The sequence below is a fragment of the Hemitrygon akajei genome, chromosome 5 (genome assembly GCF_048418815.1).
Source record: "Hemitrygon akajei chromosome 5, sHemAka1.3, whole genome shotgun sequence".
In the NCBI taxonomy this organism is placed as follows: domain Eukaryota; kingdom Metazoa; phylum Chordata; class Chondrichthyes; order Myliobatiformes; family Dasyatidae; genus Hemitrygon; species Hemitrygon akajei.
The window spans coordinates 68,245,154-68,262,816 of record NC_133128.1 but is presented as its reverse complement, the minus strand read 5'-3'; the positions used below and the strand labels follow the sequence as shown (position 1 = coordinate 68,262,816).

General features: G+C 39.5%; 1 protein-coding gene across 1 annotated transcript in view; it reads left to right on the top strand.

Moving 5' to 3' along the window:
* The window catches only part of LOC140727211 (cilia- and flagella-associated protein 47-like), a 596,979-nt gene that overhangs the window by 397,249 nt on the left and 182,067 nt on the right, over positions 1-17,663 (top strand). The window contains exons 46-48 of the mRNA XM_073044476.1: positions 5,221-5,394; positions 6,331-6,442; positions 9,384-9,530. Coding sequence (XP_072900577.1) covers positions 5,221-5,394; positions 6,331-6,442; positions 9,384-9,530 — 433 coding nt within the window. The remainder of the gene's footprint in view (positions 1-5,220; positions 5,395-6,330; positions 6,443-9,383; positions 9,531-17,663) is intronic.

The window sequence follows — 17,663 nt, the reverse complement described above, 5'->3', positions numbered from 1 at the left end:
GTTGGGTAACCATCAAGAAAGGCAGCAAGAGCAGGTGGGTAATGCAGAAGTCTCCTGTGCTCAGTGCTCTCTCAGTCATATTGTTTTGGTTGTTCTTTAGGAAAGAAAGGAGGCCTCCTTGAGTAATTTGGCAGCAGCAACCAAATTTAAGGCAGTACTGTTGGATCTGACCAACAGCAAAGAAGGGGAATAGTCTAGGCAAACAGTAGAGGTTGGAGATTCATTAGCGAGGGAAACAGAGTAAGACTCCAATGTGGTAGGTTGTTCCTGATGCAAGAGTCAGAGTAGTCTCTCAGGTTGCATGCAGAGCATTCTGAAGGGGAGTTGAGGGGCTTGTGGGGGAAGTAAGATGTTATTGTGGTAAACATTGGTACTAATAGCATTAAATAGGGATGAGGTCCTGCAAAGTAAATTAAGGGAGTTCGGCAGAACCTTTAGGAACAACTCTCAGGATAACTTCTGGTACTACTTGATACTGAGGGTAGAACTGAGAGGATAGGACGACAAACACATGGCTAAAAAAGTGGTGCAGGTGGACTTTAGGTACTTGAATAATTGGGATCACTTCTGGAGCAGATGGGACTTCCACAAGAAGGATAGGTTGCATTGAAACTGGAAGGGGACCAATATCCTTACTGGGAAGGAGGGTGGTTGTTCACAATGGTTTAAGAAAATTTGGTAGTGAAGTGAGATACGTAAGATGCAGGGGCAGCCATCAAGTCCGCTGTATCATTCCATCATGGTTGATTTACTTTCCCTCTCAACATTCTCCTGCCTTCTCCCTGTAGCCTTTGACAACCTTACTAATTAAAAACCTATCAATTCTGCTTTAAATATACCCAATGGCCTCCAGTGCGCAGGTGTAGAGAAAAATATGTAAGATACATCAAGTACAGGGAACAAAGGAAACAGGCATTTTAGGAATCATAGGAGAGCTAGTGGGCTCAAATGCGGTTACCTGAATGTAAAGAACCTTTTAGTTTAGATGTTGGATCAACACTTGAAATTATGATATCATTGTAACCATAAACACAAACACAAACACAAGAGATTCTGTAGATGCTGGAAATCCAGAGCAACACACACAAAATGCTCACCACAGGCAGCATCTATAGAGAGGGATAAAGAGGCAGTGTTTTGGGTTGAGACCCTTCATCACTCCTGAAATCACAGAAACATTGTTGAGAAAAGGCAAGACTGGGAGCTTAATGTTCTAGATGTTCTAGAAGTTCCAGATGTAACAGAGGGGAATGGAAAAGAATCAGAATCAGGTTTATTGTCACCGGCATGTGTTGTGAAATTTGTTAACTTATTCAATGCAATACATAATATAGAATAAAAAAATAAAAAATAAATCAATAAGTAGATCAATTACACTATATGTATATTGAAAAGATGAAAATCACGCACAAACAGAAATAATACAGATTTTAAAAAGTGAGGTAGTGTTCATGGGTTCAATGTCCATTTAGAAATCAGATGGCAGAGGGGAAGAAGCTGTTCCTGAATCACTGAGTGTGTGCCTTCAAGCTTCTGTACCTCCTTCCTGATGCTAACAGTGAGAAAAGGGCAATCCCTGGGTGATAGGGTCCTTAATAATGGATGCTGCCTTTCTGAGACACCATTCCTTGAAGCTGTCCTGTGTAGTCTATACCCAAGATGGAACCGATTAAATTTATGACCCTCTGCAGCTTCTTTCGGTCTTGTGCAGTAGCCCCCCCCCCCACGCTGCCCCCCAACCCCCCCCCCATACCAGACGGTGATGCAACCTGCCAGAACTCTCTTCACAGTATATCTCTTGAAGTTTTTGAGTGTTTTTGTTGACATACCAAATGTCTTCAAACTCCAAATGAAGTATAGTCACTGTCTTGGTTTCTTTATAGCTGCTTCAGTATGTTGGAACTACATTAGGTCCTCAAAGATCTTGACACCCAGGAACTTGAAATGCTCACTTTCTCCACTTCTGATCTCTCTATAAAGATGGGTATGTGTTCCTTCGTCTGACCCTTCCTGAAGTCCACAATTACCTCTTTCGTCTTACTGACATTGAGTGCAAGGTTGTTGCTGTGACCCCACTCCATTAGTTGGTATATCTCACTCCTGTGCACCCTTTCATCTCCATCTGAGATTCTACCAGCAGTATCAGCAGCAAATTTATAGATGGTTTGAGCTATGCCTAGCCACACAGTCATGGATATAGAGCGAGATGTGCAGTGGGCTAAGCACACACCCCTGAGGTGCGCCAGTGTTGATTGTCAGCGAGGAGGATATGTTATCACCAATCTGCACAGACTGTGGTCTTCTGGTTAGGAAGTTTAGTACCCAACTGCAGAGGCCCAGGTTCTGTAACTTATCAATCATGATCGTGGGAATAATGGTGTTAAATGCTAAACAACATACAATGAAAAGCAGTGAAGAGGAGAAGGAGTCACATTATTGATTAGAGAGGATATACTTTGGAAAAAGAGAGGGGAAGTCACTTTACTGGGATTATATTATAGGTTTCCCAATAGCCAACAGGAATTAGAGACACATATATGTAAGCAAATGACAAAAGGTCATAAGAACAATTGAAGTATAATAGTAATGATTTTAACTTACACATTATTGACTGGGATTGCCTTAGTGCAAGGGACTTAAATGGAGTATAATTATTTTACTTGCATTTAGTAAAGTTTTATTGAGAGAATATGGAGAAATTCCTGTTAAAGATAGACCATAAATTTGAGTTTATCTGAAATGAAACTGGACTGATGGTGGAAGTATCTATGGGGTACAGTGTCCAAGATACTATACTTCTCAAAAAATTATGAAAAGGGATGAATTTGGTCCTAAAGTTAAACTCTTTAATTGCCGAAGAGTGTAAGAGAGTACCTGGTGTAAAAAGATTGGATGCAGATGCAGATGGACCTCACAAGTCTGAGTCTTTTAATAGAGTATAAATAAGAGTACAGGACCAACATATTTCAATAAGAGTGAAAGGTAATGATGCCAAGATTAGAGAATCTTAGTGGAAAAGAAGTAAGCACATAGCAGAGGCAACTGGAATCGAGGGAGTCTACTGAAGAAAAAGGATGGTATAGAGAACTTATGATGATTCTAATACTAGCAGAAGAAGTACTAAACCTGCCCACTTACCTCCTCCCTCACCTCCATTCACTCTTTCCAAGCACTTCTTCCATGTAAGGCTACACTTCACCTGCAAATATTTTGGGGTCATTCTCTATATCTTGTGCTTCCGATGTGACCTTCTCTACATTGGTGAGACCAGGCGTAGATTGGGGGACTGCTGTCGAGCACCTTTGCTCCATCTGTTACAAGCAGGACTTCCTAATGGCTAGCATTTTAATTCCAATCCTCATTTCCATTTCAATGTGTTGGTCCATAGCCTCCTCTGCTGCAATGATGAGGCCACTCTCAGGTGGAGAAGCAACACCTCATAGTCTGTCAGGGTAGTCTCTAAATTGATGGCATAACATTGATTTCTTGAACTTCTGTTAATTTTCCCCCTCCCCTTCCCTTTTCTTCTATTCCCTACTGTGGCTCCCCTTTTACCTCTTCTTTTTCCCTCATCTGCATATCACCTCCCACTTGTGCCCCCCTCCTTCCTTTTCTTCCAAGGTCTACTCTCCTCTCCTAACATATCCCTTCTTCTTCTTCTTCAGATCTTTACCTTTTCCACCATCAGCTCCCAGCTTCTCACCACCCCCTCTCCTCATCCACGGTTTCACCTATCAGCTTCCAGCTTGTGCTTCTATCCCTTCTCCCACCTTCTCATTCTGGCTTCTTCCCACTTCCTTTCCAGCCCTGATGAAGGGTGTCAGCCCAAAACGTTGACTGTTTGTTCCTTTCCATTGATGTTGCATGACTTGGTGAATTCTTCCAGCATTTTGTTTGTGTTGCTCTGGATTTCCAGCATCTGCAAATCTCGTGTTTATAACTTAAGATAGAAATTAAGAGGGAGTAAAGGTGCCATGAACATCATGAAAACTTAAAGAGAATCCCAAGACATTTTATGTGTATCAGGAAGGTGTAGGTAGCCAGGGAAAGCTAGGGTCCCTGAAGGATATCATATACCTTTTGCTAAGTCTTATAACAGAGAACCAAAATACCATGAGTGGATCTGTTCACAGACTTGTTATTACTTACAAGGAGAAGCACCTCTACTCCTCATGGTGGCAGGGTGTTTCTAATTTTAGTTTTTAAAATTCATTTTCAGACTATTCTTTGGCTGTTATCCATATTGAAGATCCTGAGGGGCAATATTTATGAACGTTTGGAGAGGCATAATATGATTAGGAATAGTCAGTATGGTTTTGACAAAGGCAGGTCATGTCTTACGAGACTGAAATTTTTGAGAATGTGACTAAACACATTGATGAAGGTAGAACAGTAGATGAAGTGTATATGGATTTCAGCAAGGCATTTGATAAGGTACCCCATGCAAGGCTTTTTGAGAAAGTAATGAGGCATGGGATCCAAGGGGGCCTTGCTTTGTGGATCCAGAATTGGCTTGCCCACAGAAGGCAAAGAGTGGTTGTTGATGGGCCATATTCTGCATGGAGGTCGGTGACCAGTAGTGTGCCTCAGGGATCTGTTCTGGGACCCTTTCTCTTTCTGATTTTTATAAATGACCTGGACAAGGAAGGATGGGTTAGTAAATTTGCCGATGACGCAAAGGTTAGGGACATTGTGGATAGTGTGGAGAGCCACCAGAGGTTACAGCAGGACATCAATAGGATGCAAAACTAGGCTGAGAAGTGGCAGATGGAGTTCAACCCAAATAAGTGTAAGGTGGTTCATTTTGGTAGGTCAAATATGATGGTAGAATATAGTATTAAGGGTAAGACTCTTGGCAGTGTGGAGGATCAGAGGGATCTTGGGGTCCAAGTCGATAGGACGCTCAAAGCTGCTGTGCAGGTTGACTCTGTGGTTAAGAAGGCATATGGTACAGCTGCCGTTAGATTTTGTTTAATACTCCGTATTCATTGTTTATTACAGAAACCTATGCACCCTTCAAGTTATATGGATTATGTAATAGCAGATTATTTTAGTTGCTTTCATCAACTTTGTTAATTTTGCCAAGCATTTTACATTTTGTTAGGAAATAGTTACCCAATACACTGTAATATTTGATTGTATACAAAGGAATAAAAGCTCAACAATGAAAGAAGATTTTTTTATCTGACAATTTCTCTTGCACTTCTTCCTTTCTCACAGGGTAAACTTGTCCTGGCAAACCTAACAGATGGTACTGAGCGCATCTTCAACCTCAAAGGGATAGGCAAAATGCCAGCAGCAATGGATCATATTGTGATAGACTGCCAAGTAAAACAGATTACAAAGAAGGTCATAATGGTTCCCAATTACACTCAAACTAAATTAACATGTAAGGTGAGATGTTTAGACTTGACCACATTCAGCTTGATATCCTCTGAGAAAGAAAGTTAAGTCTTTGAGTGTTGTGGATATGTGAATTACTCTTAATAGAAAGGAGGAAATGATAAAGTGTTTGTAAATGTGTTTCACATGTTGATATTCTGCACTTTAAAAGATGTCATTGGTGGGTAAGTAAAGCATCTGCCTATATTTTGGTACCCAACAGACACTGTTAGAATTCAGCAGGTCAGGCAAACAGAAGCTGACTCAAAAGTTCAGGTCTAATGAAAGCTTTGATGAAGGATTGCTGATCTGAAGTGTTGATTTTCTCCATCGATACTGCCCAGTCTGTTCAGTGTTTCCAACTTCTTCTTCCTTTCTTTCAGATTTCCCAATTCTGCAGTTTTTGTTTTGATTCTGATTTTTTTTTGTAAAATATCACATACAAGATGCAAAGAAAGTTTTTATTAGATTCATAGAACCCCAATTGCTCTGATAATCCCAAGTATTTCAAACAGGTTTCCTGGCGATTGAGCCAGAGATTCAGTTTAGGGATCATAACAATACATTTGAGACTCACAGTTTTGCTTTTATTTAATTGAAAACTGGGCATCAAATTGGTGTTGCAGGAACATGTGGGTTGCAAGAAGGTCAAAATTGAAATTGACCCTGAGGCTATCTTGTTATTGCTTTGGCAATATAGGTGTACTGTATGTTACTTTGTAAGTACATGACTCTATACTGTTGAGTGTACCCGCAAGTAATGGACTGCGTACATAAATATCCAATTTGTTGTAGCTTTTCAATAATCTATTGGAGCTGTGGTAAGACTTGCCAATAAATTGCAGTTGTATTACAACCATTTACAAAAGTTAATAATTGTTAAAGTAAAATTACCTATGTGAATGAACTTGCCTTATTTTACTAAAATGGATAAAAATATGTTTCCAGGTTATTTCAGACTTGTTAATAGTGAGTGGAGAACCATTTGTTACCTTAAAAGCAGGACAAACTGTCCCCTATGAAATCAATGTTTTACCGTGGAAGCGAGGAAACTTTACAGGTATGGCTACCAATTAAACAAATAGAAAACATTTGAATAATTTATATTAATTTTCAGGGAAGTTATCAAGTGAACGTATTGCATGTGAATGCAGCTTATATGACATTTCAATATGATTTTGATGAAATAATGCGTAAGAAGCATGCGAAATTTAAAGCCCAAGTTTCAAAGGAAAAATGGGGGATTTTGATCTGGAGATGGTTGAATGATAGAAAACAGAAGTAATTGATCTAAAATATGTGGGTCATGCACAATGCATACCATTTTACTTGGACCACTTTGATTCTCCATCCGAATAAAGGATCTTGCCTCCAGATTTGGATTATGCATGCATTCACTTATAGATACAGTACTTTCTATCTTTCTACTTGTTCTTTAATTTAAGTTAATTGAATTTAACTATGAACAATCTTTTTGTGTCACAGCATTTAACTTTTAATACTTCTACTTTGAAGCCTTTATTTGACATTCTCTTCATGCCTACCCATTCTCTAGCCTCTAAAATGCACTGAAATTATTTTGGTGTTATCTTGACTCCATGAGTCTCGATAGAGTGACTTCAAGCCTTACATCAATACATTCTCTATACTGTACACAATACATTTTCTACCCACTCTTATAAAATGAAAAGAGAATTATGTAAACATTAATGTAATGTGAATTATGTACACATTAAAGTATGCAGGAATATACTGTATAAATGTTATATCTTTAATTTTCATTGTGGGTGAGCATTGACTATTTTTGTAGTCATTTTACCAGCTCTATGTTATCCAGTGCAAAGAATAAGTCAATGTCAGAATGCTACTTACCTGGTTATGCTAAACCAAGAAAATAAATAAAATCTGAGTCTTTTACCTTCATGGGTAAGGTAAAAAGTTTAGTTCTGTGAGACAATGCAAGTAAATTAAAAGTTAAGTAAATGTAAAAATGACCCAAGTTCAAGAAATAATGAAACAAAGTTTCATTTGAATTGGGTGATAGGTGAGGGAGGGATATTAAACACACAGGGACATTGAAGACAGTTCAGCTTATTTGAAAAAAATAAGTTTGAAAATTAAGCACAATGTATGATACAATTTCCAGAAGGTGTTCCTGGTGGCTAAGGTTTCTTAAGACATTGTTGCTTAACATTCTTGTATTGTTTGCAAATCTTTCAATGCTACTCCTTAAAGAGGAATTTTTTCAGTTTAAAACTTAACCCCCTTAAAGTCTATGTCTTAAGAAAAGTCCCTTGGATATCCATTAAGCATGATATTGTAAGATAGTTCATTGATCACTGAATTCTTCTGTCTGTCCCCAATGGAGGAGACATCATCAACAGATGTTTTTAACGTCCTTGTACCAGCTAGCTCTTTAGGTAAAAACAATTTTAGTTAACTTCCTGCTGCTGGATATTGATCTCGTTAATGAAACACACTTCAGAAGACTGAATTTTGCTTTGATAATCTTTTCTTGGATAAATGTTCTCTTTTTAGATACAGATCAAAAGTCAGTTTAGAGATGAAAAACAAATGGAAAAGATTTGGTGTAAACAGACTGATGAAAACAGACTGTGAAATTATTTGTGAAGTGAGAAACTGAATTAACATTTCAAGCTGGAATTTTTTATCAGGGCTGAAAAAAAATTAGAAATTAGACATATTTAAGCTGGAGAAAGGGGAGGGGTGGAATGACTATTGGTGTGATGGGGTAGCCAAGGGAGAATGCATGAAATAATCTATTGTGGTCAATGATTGACCATGAGAGAATGATGGTGGATATAAACATGGAAGATATTCCGGAAAAAATGTAAGTAGGAGATTAATAAAAATAGAAGATAAAAAAAGAAAAAAAATGAAAAACTGGAATTTTAAATTACACTGTACATGTGAATCACATTTGAAAAAGCTTGAAATTTCAAAATAAAAACAGAATGCTGCAAATACGCAACAACTCAGATGGAGAGAGAAGAAGTGAAGTAATGTATCAGGTTGATGATCTACTGGTCAGTTCTGATACAAATGGGAAATGCAATTTATTTGAATGCTTCTCCATTAAGTCCTTGGTTGGAAAGATGTGACTTGGAATTCTTCCTTGAATTTAAATCTGTCTTCGTTGGAACAGTGTGAGTCTCCAGAGAGATCAAAGTGGGAATAGGATGGAATTTAAAGTGACAGACAAATGAAACTAAAGCTCGCCCTTGTGGACATGCTGCAAATGTCACCATCCAATCTGTTTTTTCCATTTTGTACAGAGCACAATGTGAATACTTGATCAATGCACCAAAAATTGGAGTCTGCACTTGAATAGTAACTTTAAAAAACAGTACATATGGGTGCCATGCTGCATTTGTACAAAATTTTGGTTAGTCTGCACTTACAGCATTGTGCACCAATTTTGATCACCCAGAATCAAAAAAGATGTGGTAGCAATGGAAAAGGTTCATAGAGATTAACTAGGATATTGCCAGGAATGAAGGGATGTAGCTATGAGGAAAAGTTGGATAGGCTGGTTTATTCTTACTGAAACCTAAGGGGCTAAGAGGTTCATAAAATTATGAGGGGCGGGCCTGGATACGACAGACAGTAAGAATCTTTTTTTTTTCAGAACTAGATAGCACAGGTTTAGGTGAAAGGGGAGCAATCTAAGAGAGAAAGGTGTGAGTTTTTCCACTCAGAGGGTGATGAATATCTGGAACATGCTGCCAGGGGAGGTGATGGAAGCAGATTCAATTATAATGTTTAAAAGGCAGGTACTTGGACAGGAAAAGCATGGAGAGAAACAGGCCTAATGCTGGCAAATGGGATTAGAATTGATAGGCCTCATAGTTGGTATGGACAAGATGGGCCTAAAGGGTCTGTTTCTGTGCGGCATATTTCTATGATTTAATCAATACACTATGGAATAATTTCACCCAATAACTCCAGCTGACAGTGGATCTATTCTCTCTTTGTTTCAGGTGTAATTTCATTTGTGGCTGAAGATGAAACTCTGCAACAGGACCAGCTGCCTGACTGTAGTAGCTCAGTGGAAAAGCCTAGTGGTGAACAGTCAGTAACAAATGTGACATCAATGACATATGAAACAACTGGAGATACAAATTCTGGTCTGCTTTCATCAATTAGTAACTTAAAGCTGTTGCATACTACTTGTTTTTGACAAAATTATTTATGCTTCATAATAATGGTGTTCTGCAGGGATTGGTGTTGGGATCACTTTCTTCCATGCTACATGTCAATAATTTGGATAATGGAATTGATGGCTTTGTAGCCAAGTTTGCAGACAATACAAAGATAGGTGGAGGGGTAGGTAGTGCTGAGGAAGCTTGGAGTCTGCAGAAGGATGGATAGATTAGGAAAATATGCAAAGAAGTGCAGATGGAATACAGTGAAGAGAGGCATATAGTCTTGCATTTTGGTACAAGAAATAACAGTGTACACTATCTTAATATTCAAAAATCAGAGGTGCAAATAGACTTGGGAATCCCAGTGCAGGATTTGTTAAGGTTAACTTGAAGGTTGAGTCGGTAATAAGAAAGGTAAATGCAATCTAAGCATTCATTTTGAAAGGAGTAGAATATAAAAGCAAGGATGTAATGCTGAGGTTATATAAAACATTGGTCAGACTATGCTTGGAATATGGTGAGCAGTTTTGGGCCCCTTATCTAAGAAAGGATGTGCTGGCATTGGGGAGGATTCAGAGAAGGTTCATGAGAATGATCCTAGAATGGAAGGGGTAACTTATGAGGAGTGTTCTAGGCCTGTACTTGCTGGAGTTTAGAATAATGAGAGGGCACCTCATTGAAACCTGTCTAATATTGAAAGGCCTAGATAGAGTGGGCATGGAGATCTTGGCCATAGTGGAGAAGTCTTCGACTAAAGAGCACAGCCTCAGGATACAATGACTTTGCTTTAGAACAGAGATGAGGTGGAGTTTCTTTAGCCAGAAGATGGTGAATCCTTGGAATTCATTGCCGTAGATGGCTGTGAAGACCAAGTCATTGAATGTATTTAAAGTGGACTTTGATGAGTTCTAATTAATAAGGATGTTAAAGGTTACAGGGAGAAGGCAGGAGAATAGGGTTGAATGGAATAATAAATCAGTCATGATAGAACAGCAGAGAGAACTCAATGGGCTATATGGCCTAATTCTGCTCCCATGTCTTATGGTCTTAATAGTTTATCTTTTTCAAGTACTGTGGGAAAAACATGTGGGTGTAACACTGTTTAAAAAGCAGAGGAATTTTTAATTCCTCCTGCTTGAAGGCACTTCAGCCCATTTAGTGTGAAAACCAAGTGCTCAAAATTGTTTTGGAAACATTACATTTTGAAAATAAGTGAAATAAGGACCTGGACTCCATTTTGTCACTCATAGTTCAGTCCCTCACCACGTACATCCAGGATACATCCCTCCACCTCTTCAATAACTTCCAGTTCCCCGGTCCCGACTGCTTCATTTTCACCATGGATGTCCAAACCTTATACACTTCAATTCCCCATCAAGAAGGTCTCAAAGCCCTCCGCTACTTTCTTGACAATAGACCTCACCAGTTCCCCAACACCACCACACTCCTCCAGTTGGCGGAACTGGTACTCACACTTAATAACTTCTCTTTTGGCTCTTCCCACTTTCTTCAGACCAAGGGTGTAGCTATGGGCACTCACATGGGCCCCAGCTATACCTGCCTCTTCATGGGTTATGTGGAACAGTCTATGCTCCAAATCTATGCCGGTACTGCTCCCCAACTTTTCCTTCGCTACATTGACGACTACATTGGTGCTGCTTCCTGCACCCATACTGAGTTCGTCAATTTCATCGACTTTGCCTCTAACTTTCACCCAGCCCTCAAATTCACTTGGTCCATCTCGGACACTTCTCTCCCCTTTCTTGATCTCTCGGTCTCCATCTCTGGAAATAGACTGTCCACTGACATCTTCTATAAACACACTGACTCACATAATTACCTCGACTATACCTCTTCCCACCCTGCCAAATGTAAAAATGCTATTCCCTATTCTCAGTTCCTCCGTCTCTGCCGCATCTGCTCCCAGGATGTGGCTTTCCATTCCAGGACATCTCAAATGTCCTCTTTCTTTAAGAATCGTGGTTTCCCTTCTGCAGTCATCTATGATGCCCTCACCCGCATCTCCTCCATTTCCCACACTTTGGCCTTCACCCCATTCTCCCGTCACCACAACAGGGACCGTGTTCCCCTTGTCCTCACCTACCACCCCACCAGCCTCCGGATCCAGTGTATTATCCTCCGCAACTTTCGCCACCTTCAACAGGACCCCACCTCTAAGCACATATTTCCCTCTCTACCCCTCTCCACTTCTCACAGGGATTATTCTTTCCGCTGCTGCTGGTCCACACATCCCTCCCCATAGATCTCTCACCTGGCACTTAACCCTGCAAGCGTAAGTGCTACACCTGTCCCTACATCTCCTCTCTTACCACCATTCAGGGCCCCAAAGGCAACTCTTCACTTGTGAGTCTGTTGGGGTCATCTATTGCATCCGGTGCTCCCAGTGCGGCCTCCTCTACATCGGCGAGACCTGATGTAGATTGGGGGACCACTTCGTCGAGCACCTCTGCTCTGTCCACAACAAAAGACAGGATCTCCTGGTTGCCACCCACATCAACTCTGCTTCACATTCCCATTCGGATATGTCCATACATGGCCTCCTCTACGGCCATGATGAGGCCAAACTCAGGTTGGAGGAACAACACCTCATATACCGTCTGGGTAGTCTCCAGCCTCTTGGTATGAACATCGAATTCTCCAACTTCTGGTAATTCCCTCCCTCTCCCTTCCCCCATCCCACTTTCACTCTGCCTCCTCTTCCAGCTGCCTATCACCTCTCTCATGATTCTGCCTTCTTCTACTACTCATAGTGCTTTCCCCTTACATTCCTTCTTCACCTTTCCTGCCTATCCCCTCCCTGCTTCCCCTCCCCCACCCTTTGATCTTTCCTCTGATTGGTTTTTCACCTGGCACCTTCCCCCCTCCCCCCACCTTCTTTATAGGGCCCCTGCCCCCTCCTCCTTCAGTCCTGACAAAGGGTCTCGGCCCGAAACGTTGACTGCTCGTTTCAACAGATGCTGCCCGACCTGCTGAGTTCCTCCAGCTTGTTTGTACGAGTGAAATAAGGAATTGTTAGAATAGCTATGTTGCCACTGACACTTCAAAAATTGTTTTTATTGCTGAACCCTTGACTAAATGATTCAAAGGCCATCAAGTTCAAAATCAAGGCTTTAATTAAAAATGTTTACATCTCCCAGCCAACTAAAATAAGTCTGCTTATTCACTTGCAAAACAAAGTTCTATTGGTTTCAATTTCTACTTAATGCTGTAAAGATAAAACTGAGACGTTTGCTACATGGTGTATTTCCTCCCATTCCATTAGTTTTGTTGGCTAGAGCAGAACTGAAAACTATTTAAACTGGCTTGCGGCATAGTTTAAAATAATTAAATGTGAAGCAACAGAATGTGATGTAAAACTGAGCTAGTTATGAAAGAACCCAAAGTCAGCAAATGGGCAATAGTAAGAAATTTGTTGCCTAATGTTTGCTGGATGTTCCTGAAACAAGGAGAGTGATAAGTTAGCCATTATTGTTAATTAATATCCACTGAAATCTTTTAAGAAATGTGTTCGAATGTTAAACAGTTCTACCACCAAAAACTCTAAAATCCTGTTCCACATTTCCATTTTGCCTTCGACAATAGAAGGCCCATCATGTCTGCAATCCCAATTCCCTTACTGATTTTCCCCACATTTTTAGACCAGTGTGGAGTACCTGCGACTGCTTGAGCATTCTTCTGTATTGACCTTACTCTTTCAGGAGAGCAGAAAATATTTCCTCATGTAAGGGGTGGCAGAACTGAGGACATCTATTTCTCATGAAATGCAATGATGCATTCTCAATTTTTGGGAAAGGACCTCTGAGAAATGCTGGCAGATCTATGCTAAGCTATAAGTATCTGTGTCTGGGACTTTTGTTTGAATGCAGAGGCACTGAACTTGTTGGCTGATTTGACCAGCAATTTCTAGAATATGTTGTAGTTTTGGACATTATATCTGCCTATTAAACCTGCTTCAAATTAGACTCAGTGCAGGAACAGCAGGGAAAACAACCGCAAGAGAGAAGAATAAACTCATTTACATTTTTAACATTATTTATTATAAGTTACGTAATTATTGGTAGGTGAATTACATTCTGTAATTTTACATTTGTTAATTAAATTTTCTAATAGTTTTTGAATAGCAGTCTTGTTACATCACATCCTTGTGAACTTGTCCCCTCAGCAAGTTTTTTTATATATCCATTCAAAGGATGTGGACCTCACAGACTGAAATGGCAGTTAATGGCCCATCTGTAGTTGACCTTGAAGGCCATGGTGAGCTGCTTTCTTAAAACATTGCAGTCCTTGAGGTGTAGATACATCCTGAATGCTGTTCCCCAGTAACAGCTTACTGGGGAGGATATGTATTTGCTGGCACAAGAGTGAAGAGTTTTCCAGAGCATGATACTTCATTCTTATTTTTGAATTTGCATATCTTCCAGTAATTGCAATTTTCACACCATGCTTTTCAACATAGTCATTGAATCACAGTCATACAGCATGGAAACAGTCCCATCATTGGCCAAGCAACACATACACAATGCTGGAAGAACTCAGCAAGCCAGGCAGCATCTATGGAAAAAAAAAAGTGCAGTATCATTTCAGGTTGTGACCCTGCAGCAGCACTGGAGAAAAAAAGATGAGGAGTAGATTTAAAGGTGGGGGAAGGGTGAAGTAAAGAGATCGGAAGTTGATTGGTGAGTGAGATACCAGACTTTAGAAGGAGGAATATAATAGGAGAACACAGATGGTCATGGAAGAAAGGAAAGGGGGGAGAAGCACCAGAGGGAGGCAATGGGCAGGCAAGGAGGTGAGGTGAGAGAGGGAAAAGGGGATGGGGAATGGTGAAGGGGGAGGGGAGCATTACCAGAAGTTCGAGAAATTGATGTTCATGCCAGCAGGTTGGCGGCTACCCAGACGGCCAAACTGGTCTCTGCTAACCAAAATTCCCATCTAAGTTAGTCCCGTTTGCACTTGGCCTATGTCCTTCTAAACTTTTTTGATTCACATATTTTTCCAAGTTTCTTTTAAACGTTGTTAATGTACCTAAGATTGCCCTTCTGGTTCCTGTGAAATCTCTTCCCTCTCATTCTACATCTATGTCCTCTAATAACTGATTCCCCAACCCTGGGAATTTTCCTGATTAATGCCCCTCAATGATTTTATACATCTCTTTAAGATAACCCTTCATTCTTGCATGTTCCTAGCCTGCTCAGTCACTCAAATCTTTTCTGCATTCTCTTCAGCTGAATGGCATATTTCCGACAGCAGGGTGACCAAAACTGAATACAATATTCCAAGTGTGGCCTCAACAACATCTTGTACAACTGCAGCATAATATCTCATCTTCTCTACACATTGCCCTGACAAATGAAGGTCAGCATACCAAAAGACTTTTTCACCACCCTGTCTACTTACACTTGTATTCTTTGGTCCTCTGTTCTACAACACTTCCCATAGCTTTACCATTCATTGTGAAATTTATCTTCGCAAAATACTTGTCACAATTACCCCTCACACTTAGCTGACCTAAAATCACCTTCCCCATCTGTTTCAAAGTATTGATTTCTTTGTTAAACAAACAATTTCTTCTTAAACATATTTTGTCTAGATACATAAATTCATGAAAATAATAGAAAATGTGTTGGATTTATTAGGGAACCCTTACAAAGCTTAACATATTCCCACCCTGGGAAGCTTCTTGTTTAAAAATGCCTTTGTTAATTTAATTTCCCATTATTATTTCACCGTGCAAATATTATGCAGCAAGCAAGGAAAGCATAAATTTGTACCAGGAGGAAAATGATGTGATGATTTGCAGATGTTGTAGTTTCCAGGATGAAACTAGTTAAATGGACCAGCTGGTCTGTTCCTGTCCATTTTTATATCAATAAAATCAGCAATAAGTATGCATGAATTTAATTGTATGGTCATTTGGATGACTTCCTGGAGGGCTAATAGTAGGAACTGGCAATTTCACAAATGGAAATAAAAAGTGATTTTTAAAATTGTGTTATAGATCAAAATAGGTGACATTTTTAAACTAGGGTGATTATCACTTTAAATACAAGGATCTTCACATCTTTCCTTTTTCACATCTACTTCTAATGGTAACCACAAAATTATAATGAGATCAATCTTTGGAAATCTTTCATTTACAAACATCATCTTGACAGCATCTATTGCTCCCATTTTGAGGATGTTTCCCAGTTCATTCTCCAAGGCTGTTTTCTGTCTAGCCTTTAATTAATCTGCAGATTTAGCCTTCTTAGACAGAGCATAGTTGAACAATATTGAGTAACAAATACAAAATGCTGAAGGAATTCAGTAGGTCAGGCAGCATCTATGGACGTTTCAGGCTGAGAACCTTCTTCAGGATTGGAAAGAAAGGAGGAAGATACCAGATTGAAAAGGTAGGGTGGGGTTAGGAAGGAGAACAAGATAGAAGGTCGTAGGTGAAACCAGGTGGGAGGGAAAGATAAAGGGCTGGAGGCAAAGGAATCTGATGAAAGAGAAGAGTGGACCATGGGAGAAAGGAAAGAAAGTGGGACACCAGGGAGAGGTGATAGGCAGGTGACAAAAAGAGGTAAGAGGCCAAAGCGGGGAATAGAAGAAGAGGGAAGGGTAAGGGGAAAGGAAAAAACACGAGAAGGAGAAATGAATATTCAGCTTGGAGGCTGCCTAGATAGAATACAAGATGTTAGCCCTCCATCTGAGAGTGGCCTCATCATGGCAGAAGAGGAGGCAATGGACTGACATGTCGGAACAGGAATAGAGATAGGAATTAAAATGGTTGACCATAGGGAAATACTGCTTTTGGCAGATAAAACTCTCTCTGATGAGCTGTAAAATTCCAAGAAGTTCAGTTGCTCTGTCATTAATTTCAGATTACAGCAAGTTCCCCAAAGCTTATATTAAATTACTGGCCTATAATCCCCCAGTTCTTTTCTCTCACTTTCAACCTACATTGAAACGATCCATCAAAATCTGCAATCCATATCTAGTTCTGGACCATGGAGTAGCTTCATGAATGTTACCAGTGTAAACAATAGCTAAATCAGTGTGTAAGAACAAAAAGCTTAAACATTCACAATTTCTTTCAGTAGAAGACCCGAGTGAATGATCTTTCTTCACCCTATCCTGAGGTTTCATTTCTGCAGTTGCCAATTTTTTATTTGATTAGCTCAATATCTCATCAAGAAATAGCTGAAAGCACTCAACACTTTAAAAGAAAGGGATCCAACATTATCCAAATTTTAGCGCTGAATACTTAAACTGGAAGCGGTTGCATTCTTTACCTTTATCCCAGATATTCACCTGATAAGGTTTCCAGATATATCCAGTTCACAGGAGACAACATATCTAATCTGACCATCATTACATATAGTGCAACAATGAAATAACAAGACCCACCACATCTTCTCAAGTTCATTGAAGGAGCAATTGGCCTAAAAATACTGACTTTGCATGCAAAAACTGTATTTGTAATGGGCTGACAGTTTTGATGTTTGGCAAAACTTCAGTCCAAACTTTGGCAGTAATAAAAACTATTGAATAATTTTAAGAAAATGTATTCCTCTAAATCATTAACATATGGTCATAAATCTTTATTAACATTAAACCTGAATAATTAAAATAAAACAGGAACTCATCCTTTTGCTTCCTTCTCCTTTGCCTTGCAAAACCCATTTACATTAATGAAGTCAGACTAGGTCAGTATTTGAAAGGTTATGTCCAATGTAATCATTGAGGATTGTCAGCAAGGCTATCCTTGAGGAGGCCAATGGCAGAAAGAACTTAAAATATTTGGTATATGAATCTGTTATTAAATTTGCAACCTATGCATCTTAAAGTGTAGCGTTAAAAATCGTCTTCTTGTTTTCCTGTTCAAGCAGATCTGGGTCATTCAATCACATAGCATTCAACTACGAACTTATTGCAACCATCAAATCATGGAATAGATAGTTTCCACTGTATCAATTATATTGAGTTATGATTAATATACTGTATGTGTTGTAGATAAACATTTAAACTCCTTTACAGTAATATTTTTTGGTTTTGACTATACAAAATTATTGAATGGAATCTATTGGAGTTTGTTTCAAAATTTGTTGT